Raw genomic sequence first — 12321 nt, forward strand, 5'->3', positions numbered from 1 at the left:
TATATGGTTCACTGGGTTTTGGCAAATATATACATGCTGGCGTACACCAACCACCACAGTGAAGCTCTGGAACATTTCCAGCACCCTTGTAATTTCCCTTGTGCACCTTGTTGGTCAGTCCCCACCCCAAGGCAACCACTGTTCTGACTTCTCTCTCCCACAGATTACTTTTGCCTGTCCTTGAACTTCATATAAGTTCAGACCATGTGTAATTTTTATTGCTTGGCTTCCTTTTTTTGGCATAGGATCTGTGGGAGTGATCTGTGTTATAGCCTATATCACTGTTCATTCTTTCCACTCGCTGAGTGGCACTCCAGCATCTGGCTATATCTGCACCACACTATTTATTCTTTCTCCTATTAATGGACATTTGATTTGTTTCTGGTTTTTTAGCTATCATGAGTAGAGCTGCTACAAACATAAGTATACAATATAAGTGTGCCTGACTTCTGTGTGGACATCCTGTCCTCATTTCACTGGAGTAAATACCTAGGAGTATAACTAGAAGCCTAGATTTTTTGATTCATGTATTAAAACAAAACAAAACAAAACAAAACATAACATAGGACCAGGGCACCTGGATGGCTCAGTTGGTTATGCATGTCTTCAGCTCAGGACATGATCTCAGAGTCCTGGGATGGAGCCCAGGAGCTCCGTGTCGGACTCCCTGCTTGGCAAGGAGTCTGCTTCTCCCTCTGACCCTCCCCCCAATCATGCTCACTTGCTGTCTCTCAAATAAATAAGTAAAATCGAGAGAGAGAGAGAGAGAGAGAGAGAGAGAAGCATAGAACCATACATTATGATAAATATAGTCTTCATAAAGTCATTTTTCTTAAAGCTGTAGGAAAAATTCACAGAAAGAATAAACTAAATCTTCAAGCAAAATAAAGCTTTATTGGTTATTAATGAAATATTGTAGCATTTTTTAAAAGGCTTAATAGCAGACATTTGATGCCATCAAATGTGGCATACTGTTTAGTTTGGTCTATACTGCTTTCTAAGTAAGTAGGAAAGGCGACAATATTGTCATAGCCATTTTATAAATGAGGAAACTAAAACTCAGAACAGTTACATGACATGCCCAGCTCCAATCAGAACAGGTGTCGCCGTTACTGGTCTGAGAGAAGCACATTGAGTGACAGAGCTTTATCCTCTCCTACAGCTTCCTCTTCAGGAGCATGAAGAGATTTATGTCATATAGCTAGAAGTACAATTGCAGCATGAGACTGTTATGTTAAAAACACATACATCCAAAAAATGATTTTATAGAAATGTACTCTTATTCACATATATGCTGCCCTTTTTCAAAAGGGGTTTAATATTAATATTTGGACTTAAAACTGGTTTGTTAGTCATTGAAGAAAATTCATCAGATTTCTCCACAATCACACTTTTTGATCAAATAAAGAATATTATCCATTGTATCACATACTTTTATCATCAGACTTCCTTGTAGGCACCTTTTGCTTATTCCCTTCCCCCAAAAGAGGTCTCCCCTCAAAGGTAAAAACTTTTGTCAATGTTGATATTCTAGAGATCAAAGGAATACATCTCCAAAGGAAGCTGTGTGCAGAGGCCCTGTAATTGGAGTATGTAACCCTTCTAAAGGGCATTGCTTGAAAGAAAACAGAATTTTCTTGGATACACAAGTTCTGCTATGTCCATTTCAAAAGGATATGCATAATTTTAAACCCATCCCTGGTTGTTGATACAAGCATGGAATATCTACCAATATCTAACTCAAAGGAACAATACAGAATTTTAAGTATTCTTTGTAATGCACAATTGCAAGATCCTGTAGAGATAATTCAGACACAAATGCAAATATCAAATAGGCAATAATCTGCAGCCACAAGAACGATTATCACCTAATGTGACTACATATTCTTGGAACCCCTTTCCAGGTATCGAAATAAAGAGCAAAGATGTGGTCATAGGGAAAGGGAGGCTCTTGAGTAAACATGATATAATTCTTTATTAAAGAATTAATATAATATTATTATATATAAATATATATATCTTTGTTAAAGATATAAATTAAATATAAATTATAAAAAATATAAATTATATCTTTGTTAAATATTAGTCCAGTTTTGAGATTGTTTTGATCTTTGTTAAAGATATAAATTAAATATAAATTATAAAAATATAAATTATATCTTTGTTAAATATTAGTCCAGTTTTGAGATTGATTAGTTTCTGTCATTCCCCAGAGTTAAGCAGCAATAATCCAAATCTCTTCAGCTGTATAAAGTGCAGAGATATTTATAGAGAAACAGTTAAGTTCTAGAAAAAACTGTTAGTGGATGGTTAATTTAATGCCCACCCAGCTTTGTGCATTCAGCTTCTCAGAGTCCCCATCTGCAGCTCCCTTCATGAGCAGATTCCCTTCATGAGTTGGATTTTCACATCCTTGTCTTATGCTTTTATTCATAGCCCTTCCTCCATCCATCCTCCCCTATGCACCACATTCTTCCTCTGCATTTTATTTATTTATTTATTTAGAGAGAGGGAACACAAACAGGGGGAGGGGCAGACAGAGAAGGAGAAGCAAGCTCCTTGCTGAGTAGGGAGCCCAACATGGGGCTTGATCCCAGAACCATGAGATAATGACCTGAACCAAAGGTAGATGCTCAACCAACTGAGCACCCCTGGTGCCCTTCCTCTGTATTTTAAAGATGTTTCTATATATCCTCAGCACAGTGCCCAGAGTGGTCCTATTAAACTGTTGCATGTCATTTTGCAGCTTAGAACCCTCTGTTGTTTCATCTTGTTTAAAGTAAATGTCCAAATCCATTCAGGGGGCTACAATGTTCTGTGATCTATCCACCACCTGCTCCTACCCCATTGCCTCTCACTGCTCTTCCCCCTTGCTCACCAGGCTCCAGCCACACTCATTACTGTTCTTGAACACACTAGGTACATGCTGGCCCCAGTGCCTTTGCAGTTTCTCTTCTTTCTGCCTGCAAATGCTCATCTAAACATCCACATGGCTCCTTCACTCATTTCCTTCAGGTCTTTACTCAAATACCATCTTTTCATTGAGGCTTAAACTATACCTTTCTGACATACATGCATACCTCCATCCCCCATCCTGACTTTATTTTTTGCCTTAGCACTAACACTTCTTTATTTTACTGATTTGTCCTTTGTATCATCTATTTTGTCACTGCTGTATTCCAAGCAAGCACCTAGAAGTGCCTAGCATGTGGATTTTCAGTTTATATTGAGTGAATGAGTACATGCATGAGTGTTCCCCTTTCCTTGACACTATTTCCTTAAAATCTTTTTTTAAAGATTTACTTATTTATTTTAGGGGGAGGGACAGAGGGAAAAGAGAATCTTTTTTTTTTTTTTTTTTTTTGAAAAGAGAATCTTAAGTAGATTCTGTGTTGAGCATGGAGTCTGAGACCATGACCACAGATGGAAACCAAGAGTCAGATACGTAACCCACTGCAGTATCCAGGCACCGCCTGGGGTCTTTTTATGTGGAGGTATTCTCAGCCTAGCTTTTTGAGGCAGCTTCTGCTTTTATAGGTTCAGACTCTATTGTTAACATTTACCTTTTTGCTACTTGCCAAACTCTTTCAATTACTTGTTTTGGAACTTTGAACATTTATGTGTATATAAATATATATGCATACACACAAATTTATGTGTGTGTGTGTGTATGTATATATGTGTGTGTGTATATACACACACACACTTAAAAAGTCTTCCCAAATCTCAATATCTCTACTGGTCCATAGAAACAGTTACTTCCTTTCCTCTTCTGTTAGCTCCACTATGTTTCCAATTTCCCTTTTTCATTTCCTTGGAAAACTTCTGTAACCTTCCTCCTATATGTGTGCCCATTCTGCACAGGAGATGGCAAGCTTCTTGAAGTGGAGGGATCACGTCTGGTCTCTCCTCAGTGACCAGTGCAGTGCATCAGTACAAACATATGAAGGTGCCCACTGTATGGCTTTTGACAGTAGTATAGAATTCTTTGAAGTACTTTTTAGAGTACTTTTAGGTTCATAGCAAAACTGAGCACAAAGTACAGAGAGTTTCCACATGCCACACCCTTCACTACCGGGTACACACAGCTTCCCTGGCCATCAGCATCCCCCACCTGATTGATAACGTTTGTTACAGCCAGAGAACCAACACTGACACACCTCTAGGATTTAGTTGTACATTAGGATTCACTCTTTGTTTTGTACATTCTGTGTGATTTGACAAATATGTAGTAACCTATATCCACTCTTAGAGGCAGTATCATATGCAATAGTTTGCCCTAAAAGTCTTCTGTCTTCCATCTGTTCCTCCCACCCCCTGGCCTCTGGCAACCACTGATCTTTTATAGCCTCAATAGTTTTGTCTTTACCAGTGTCCTGTAGTTGAAATCATACGGTCTGTAGCCTTTCAGATTGGTGTCTTGTTCTTAGTAACGATATGATGTAATTTTGAGTCTTCTTGTTGCTATGACATTTGATATCTTTGCCTTTCTTTGAATAGGGATGAATAAGAATACTGGATCAGAAAAAGGAACCTTCTGAGTGTCAGGGGGCAGGATCTTGAATGGTGAATAGGTCACTAAACAATGAAATACTGAACTCTTGATGATATTTAAGAAATTAAGTGAATGTGTATGCTTTCTGCTCTTTTCACTTCTCTTTAAGCTTGCCACGAAGTGGATGATTCATCTGTTGTTGGATTAAAGTATTTGCTTCTTGGTGCCATACACAAATGTCTAGGAAACTCAGAAGATGCTGTTCAGGTAAACCGTTCACTGCTGTTGTTTCAGCTAAGGAAAACAAACTGTGAAGACCTGTATGTGTGCTTAGGAATAAGAAAAATGAAAAATGCATTGAACAGAACTAAACCTCTCCCTTTGAAGTGTGAGCTCTGGCCCCTATGCTGATACAGGTCATCTTCTCAGATGCCAGAAGTTGATGATGGTTAATGGTAGTTTTTAATGTAACTTCAGATTTTTAGAATACTTCTTTACATACAGGCTTCTTTTCTGGCACTAGCTACTCATCAAAGATGACAGGCTCATTTGGAGGAGAAGGAAATGAGGATGCAGACAGTTTTAAAGGAACAGAATGAAACTTCATAGTTAGAGAAATACAAAAATGATCAGGTGTGTCCACGTGTTCACTTTTCCAGTCTCTGTAACTATAGATTATTGATGCAGCACTGGAGGTAACGTCTAGAAAGTTAGTGTAGGCTCTTCTGGGTACACATTCATTATTTTCAAATATACTTGGGAGGGATTTTTCTGAGGCTTTTGTGTGGTTGGATGTTTTGAGGTATACCCTAGTGTTATTCTGATTACTTGTTGAAAGAGTTTATGTACAGTAGTAGGGGCCTTTGACTTTTAAATCCTAGAGTGTTGATGCACTTGTATTATAATTTTAAATTTTTCAGTGTAGGGTCGTAATAGTTATTATACAGCTCTAAAAAGCCTATTTTAAATCACTTTCTTAGGTATCAGCAAGCAAAATGTGTGTCAAGAGATGGTTCTTGGCTTGCAGGCTTTCTGTTTGAAATATTAAAATGGTATGTTCAGACTTTGAGATCAGATAAAGATGTTTTTGACAATACAATCAATAGAGGCTAGTGTGTCAACTGGAGAACTAAGTAACACAAATTGAGCTGACTGATGGGTAGCGTAGCCTGGAGGCAAGCATGTAGGGGACTTCAAAGTATGGATGAGGATGGAAGGGAAGAAATAAGGATGCAAAGAAAAAGAGAGAAAATCTGATCTAGAATACAGAAATAACTACCCCCTTCTGCCTCCTAAAGATAGGATGAACCTTAGGTAAGGAAGTAAGTTAATCCTGATAATATTTGTATTATTTTCAGTTTTTCCAGCGAGCTGTTAAAGATGAGTTGTGTCGTCAGAATAACTTATACGTTCAGCCATATGCTTGCTATGAACTTGGCTGTCTTCTGTTAGACAAACCAGAGGTAAGATCTTACCTATTTCTTAAATGATGTTCCTCAGCAAAAAAAAATGTACAAAATGTACAAGTAAGAAGGCACAAAGCATCATCCTTCATTTCAAGTCAGTTGATTAAACATAGTGGGGTTTTTGTTTTCCTTGATTTCATGTAGAATGAATCCAAGAAGCTACTAATTCTGTCTTAATGTGTTGAATGAGGTCATTTCTTTTCTGGAATTAGAAGTATAAATGTAGCTTTTTGGACCAAAACTCATTTGAGGGGGAAATCACTGCCTTTTTTAGGATGGTATGAGATATGCTATAGGGCAGCTTATTCAGAAGAACATGAGATTGCATTATGGTTCCAGTTCTCCATTTACTTTGTGTAAGATACTGGTTAACCACATACCTTCCTCCTAAAAATGTAAGACAGGATAAAAAAATACCTGCCTTTCCAAGTTAATTGAGATTATGGTGAGAATAAATGAGGAAGATGTGATGATTGATTGCTTCAAAACTTTTAGAATATCATAAATTTGACAATTACTATTGTGTATTTAAGTACACTGCAGTTTTGTTAAAAAAAACCAACTATATTTGCTTGATACTTTCTTTTAGAAGCTCAGTTACATAATACTAGCTTTGTAAAATTATGATTTTTAGTAAATCCAATTCCACTATAAAATATATGTACTCTCTAAAAGTTGAGCTAAATCAGAAATATGATTCTAGCCTAAACCTTCGACAGGTAGCCTATCTTGCCAAAGATAGGCTTTTAATTGGTTAGTCTTTTTATTTGAAATTCTAACTTTACGAAAATAGAAAAGGCAAGTCTTGTGAATTTTGGTAGAAAATCCTAGCACTATATTCTTTAAGGAAATTTTTACTCTTAATGCAGCCTTAACATATATACTTAAGATATAACAAGGCTGGTCTGTTTCTTGAAAAATGAAGTTGATTCCTTCAACCAGTAATGCCTTCTAAAGGAGATCTAACTTAATAGTGTCGGGTAAACTTTTTAATGATCATCAATTTTAGGTTGTTCAGTAAGATCTTAAGCTATCACGACTCTTTTTAAGTTGTTCTCTCTTACAGAAGAGTGAGGATCATGCACAGTTCTTTAGCAGTGCCTTGATGCGAACTTACAAGCATCCTTAAAAAAAATGGGGTCATTCAACTTGAATGAGCAGTTCACTCACCTCTGTGTCTACTGGGGATTGTTTCAGTTAACCTGTCCTTTTATGTTTTCTGTTTGAGTATGTATAAATGTAGATATTAAGAGATAATATGTTTTTCTTATATTCATAGACTGTAGGAAGAGGCCGAACTCTACTTCTTCAAGCAAAGGTAAAGACTGCACCTGCCTCTTCCCAGGGGCTTCTTACCCTCTGTTGTATCCACTTAAGTCTGAATTCAAGAAGTTTTGTGAGATGATTGTTCTGATGGATATTTCTGGAAAGAAAAATAATAACTAATTGATTCAGTGATCCATGAGTTTTTCTTTTAAGATTTATTTATCCTAGAGAGAGCGAGACAGAGAGAGAGAGAGAGAGAGAGCGTGAGCGCATGCTTGGGGGAGGGAGGGGCAGAGGAAGAGGAGGAAGAAGAATCTCAAGCAGACTCCCTGCTGAATGCAGACCCTGACGCGGGGCTCAGGCTCAGGACCCTGAGACCATGACCTGAGCCAAAACCAAGAGTCGGATGCCCAACTGACTGAGCCACCCAAGCACTCCCTGATTGCTTGATTTTTAAGTGAAATTTACCAGTATTCTAAAAAACTCATGAAATTGCCCATCTTGCTTTTACAAACACACTTCTTGCTTGAGTGGGAAAATACCTTTTGATTTCATAACTACAATCTCGAACGAAAAATTTCTAATAGCAACTTAGATTGAGCAGAGTTTCAGACTACCATTTCAAGCATACCATGAAGAAAATTTTCCAGAGATAAGCATTAATGACATTCCCCTGGGTGTTAAAAATGAACCCAGAGTTTGAGGTTTGGGAAAGAAGGAAATTGAGTGGATAGGAAGCCATTGGCAGGAGTGTTAGAGATTTTACTTTGGGAAGCACAAAACCTGCAGTTTATCCTGCAATGTTTCAGAAAGCTTGTCTAATAGAGTCCATAAATATCTTTCTTTGGTCTTACAGGAGGATTTCTCTGGCTACGACTTTGAAAACAGATTGCATGTCCGCATCCACGCTGCTCTGGCTTCTCTGAGGGAACTGGTTCCTCAGTGACAGACACAGGATTCCTGCTCTGACCCTCCCCACCAGGTTCTGCACTTTAAATAAAAGCAGAGGACACAGCTCTTCCGAAGACTGGCTCTTCTTCTGAAAACCACCTGTGCCAGGGGCACATTTTCCCAGTTAGGCTGACATATTAAAGATCTCCTCTTTTAAACATATAGCTAAGAAGTAATAATAATGACGATTCTAGTAATTATAACTAACCACCTGGGGAGAGGGTTAAGTGACCTTGTTCAAACATTTTAGTTTTGTGATTTATTATTTTTAAAATAAAATCAAACTAAATATTCAACTTGTGATATTCTAGGAACGCCTCCCATAAGCACACGTGTGACTGGATAACACTAGGAGGTACCTGGAGAATTATCAACAGTATTATGACACAGCGTTTATATTGTGTTTTGAAAAAAAAATAAAAGTGCTTTCTAGTGTTTTACTTTATCCTCTAACTTGTGAATAGCATAGCACAGATATTTTATCCCCATTGTCTAGACAATGAAACTCAGGCACAAAAAGGCTAATTGATTTTTCCTGTTATCAGTGGAGCGATAACTAGAACACAGATCTCCTGATCACAGATGGAATATTCTTGTTTAAAAAAGTTAATAACCCAGAATTTTTTTTCCTTATTTAAAACACAAATACTCTTTGGCTGAAGTTGTGTCATCAAGAAATACTTATCTTCACATTGTCCATAAAATGTTTCGAAGTAACAAACCCCTTTTTTTCCTCCCTATGAAAGCCAACCAAATAGAAGCCAATAGAATAGTTTCACAACCTAAGGTAGAACTATTTTGCTAGTTTATTAGAAAGGCTAGTCTATAGGCTAGACAGATAATACCTACATTTTAGGAGTTTTTTTTGTGATAAATGGTCTAATTACCAACTTTTGGAAATCTTTTAGCAAATTACTTTGAAAAGGTTATTCTTGAATGAACACGGGGTTTTTTTGCCTCAATATTTGCTGGTGAAGGATTTGCTGGGCTGTTGCCAGGATTTAATCATTTTCTCTTTAGCTCAGGTTATTCTATAAAGGGAGTTCAAAGTTAATTTTTAATCCTTCATTGCTAATTTTTATTGTCATTTAATTTATCTCTTTGTCCAGTACTTCACACCTGTGGTTTGGAAGAGTCTAAATACCTCAGCCACTTAAGAATTTCTGCCATAATTGTGTGACTATCTTGGCTCAGGCTTAAGACGAGACTTTTTAAAATTCATATTGAGCTAAAGAGTGTCCTCTCCGGGTATCATTTATTTACATATCCTTTTAGCTGAAGCACGATCTCATGTGATGTCAGTACTTTAATATTTCTTTTCAAAATAAAACATAGAAGCAGCTAGAATGTTGACAGCCCTAATCTACTTAATCTGGTTTTGAGGAAATAATAATTTCTTTGAAAGAAAGAATTATTCCTCACTGACTTTGACTAAAACTGTATTCATGATTCCTCACTTCCAAAGTGTTTATTCTTTCCTTCTGGTGTGAATCCTGCATGGATTTTTGACACTAGGCAGAGAGAAAAGATGGCTATCTTGCATTCAGTAAATGAGTAGATCTGGAAGCCAAGTAGATGCTTTCTGAAGAGAAGATTTGGTATTAAAAAATATTGGCTCCCTAAACTCCTCAAGGCTTAAGGGAAGAACATCATCAATCTGTTAAATATGGCTCTTACCATTTTGTCCTCTTTGGCTATATCATATGAGGCAAACTTCTCAGTTATGATTGTGGAGCATTCTGCATCCTGAAGCTCTTGCTTATTTGAATTTTACTTTGAATTTGCATCCTGAAGCTCTTGCTCAGCTCATACTTACTTGAATTTTACTATTATTTTCAGCAATAGTTCAAATATTGTTTGAACTATTACTCAGTATTCAAAGATTATATAAAGCCCTGTACTTTAAAATTTAAAAGAAGTTTTTCCTCCATTAACTACTTTAAATATTTATTTGTATATCTCTAGAGAGACTTCAGGATTTCAAATAAGTTTGTGTCCACTTCACTTAACTGAAGACAGCTTTACCACACCACTTCAATAGTCAAAGAGGAGGTTTGTTTATAAACAGTCTCCTATGTTTGGTGCAGGATAACCCTTGTGGTTTATGTCCGTTAACAAGGTGGTAGAGTATGGAGATGGGGTGTAGATGATGATTCTAAAGTCTCTAAAATAACAAACCACAGTGCAGGTATATGATACCATTAGACAGACTGAAGTCTGAGTACATTTTTGAGTTGAGTAATTCATGACCTTTTTCTGGCCTGCGTGCCTTGATTTATCCAGCCTGTGAACTGTGATTTGCCTGGAAACTTAGCTTGGTGTAAATTGCTCTTTCCCCCTCTCGGATGAAGAAAATAATCATATAACCAGAACAATTTGCATCTATGTGTGCTTTGTTGGCATCATGCCCTACTTCCCCAGTTCTATTTTGGAGGCTCTCAAATGGATCTTCTAATTTATGAGTGTCAAATGTATTTTTGTATTAGATTTTGCCTATGAGGAGAAAGATCTCTGATGTATATTTATGTACTCTGAACACATTTATAATTTGACACACTTTGGAGGCATGGTCTAATAATGTAATATATGTACCTATGTGGTGAAAACATTTAAGATTTTTTGTTGTTGTTGTTAGGTTAGGGGCCTTTGGATTTTAGCACATGATAGCTAAGTACTTGGCCAAGTGAAGAAGTATTTCAGAGATAATTGAAAATTAGGAATTTATTGTTGCATATTGTACAAGTCAATTATTTATAGAATCTGCACTTTTATATTTCTGCCAGCTAAAAGGACATATCTGATTTTTAAAATCACATGTATTTCTTTGCTGTATAACTTTCCTAGTCGATTGCTTCCTTAAGCAAATTATAGTGGGAAGTGTACAAATATGGCTCTGTACTTATGAAGATACACATTCATAGTCATGATGTACTGTTTGGTATTTCGTACACTGTTTAGAATGCTGTTGGTGATGTATTTTGTAGGAAAAAAAATGGTTAAGTTCAGATCATCCCAAGAAGACACATAGTAGAGGGAGGAGACTTAGAAGCTAGGAAAAGGAAATCCAGAAAGAAAAGGATGGCGGGTGGTGAGGGTTGGGAGAGGAGAATGGGAAGTTGGTCCCTTCTTCTGTAAAGTGTAAATCATCCAGTGCACATTGTACTTGGCTTTGTGAAAACTAGCAAGGGGACTAAGTTGTAGCTCCTCGTTGCCTGGGGTATTTTAACTGGGTGAGCTCTGGGTTACACGTTCTCCAACCACAGCCCAGGGGTTCACAAATTCTGGTTTTACAAATTAGCCCTCCTTTGAGATTCTGATTCAGTAGGTACCAGGTACAGCTTAGGAGGGCATTTTTAACAAGCTCCTAAAAATGATTTGAATGCAGGTGGTCTAAATTAGAGAAATGCTGCCCTAGGTTATCATCTTTTGCTAAGTATTTTACAAATCTAAGAGAAGAGTCCAACACAAAGAATTCTATAGCAAGGCTATGCTCATACAATGTATTATCATGGGGGCTACTGAGGAAATGCTTCTCACCCACTGGCTTTCTAAAGTAGGAGATTCTGGAGCTGAGTGTTTTTGTTTTAAAGATTTAATTTATTTGAGAGAGAGCAAAAGCAGGGGGAAGGGCAGAAGCAGGCTCCCCACAGAGCAGGGAACCTGCTGACTCAGCCCTAGGCTGGGATCATGACCTGAACCAAAGGCAGAAGTTTAATCAAGTGAGCTACCCAGGTGCCCCTCCTGAGCTGAGTTTTAAAGAAGGATGTAGTCTGGTGAAAATGGACCAAATAAGATTTGAATTTTGCAGAGGTCACACCAAAAACCTTAAACTTCTGTAAAGTAAAGATGGGGAGCAGGGGAACAATGGAGAACAAAGTAGATTTGCATTTTGCCTTCAGATCCCTAGTGGACTGAAAGGGAAGAAGGTAAAACTATATGAGGTCATTGGGAGTTTTTGAAATTAAAGCAGCAAATGGTGGTTCGAAAGTTTTGGGTTAAATGTTTTCACTAACAGTTTGCATTTCAGAGGAAGTTGGACAAAACAGTTATTGAAGAAATGTGGAGTGAGGGCTTGACCTGAGTTGCAGATGTTCTGCACAACACCTAACACCTGTGTGTCCAAGATGGCCTGTCAAGGTTCTG

At 37.4% G+C, this 12321-nt stretch overlaps 1 protein-coding gene across 2 annotated transcripts in view; it reads left to right on the top strand.

Moving 5' to 3' along the window:
* Positions 1 to 10786, top strand: part of TTC39C (tetratricopeptide repeat domain 39C) — a 111638-nt gene extending 100852 nt beyond the window's left edge. For both annotated transcript variants that reach the window (XM_077900299.1, XM_077900300.1), the window contains 4 exons: positions 4665 to 4762; positions 5854 to 5958; positions 7241 to 7279; positions 8084 to 10786. In XM_077900299.1, coding sequence (XP_077756425.1) covers positions 4665 to 4762; positions 5854 to 5958; positions 7241 to 7279; positions 8084 to 8173 — 332 coding nt within the window. In that variant the 3' untranslated portion in view covers positions 8174 to 10786. The remainder of the gene's footprint in view (positions 1 to 4664; positions 4763 to 5853; positions 5959 to 7240; positions 7280 to 8083) is intronic.
* The last annotated feature ends 1535 nt before the right edge of the window (positions 10787 to 12321 follow it).

Source organism: Canis aureus, chromosome 6 (assembly GCF_053574225.1).
Source record: "Canis aureus isolate CA01 chromosome 6, VMU_Caureus_v.1.0, whole genome shotgun sequence".
NCBI classification, from domain to species: Eukaryota; Metazoa; Chordata; class Mammalia; order Carnivora; family Canidae; genus Canis; species Canis aureus.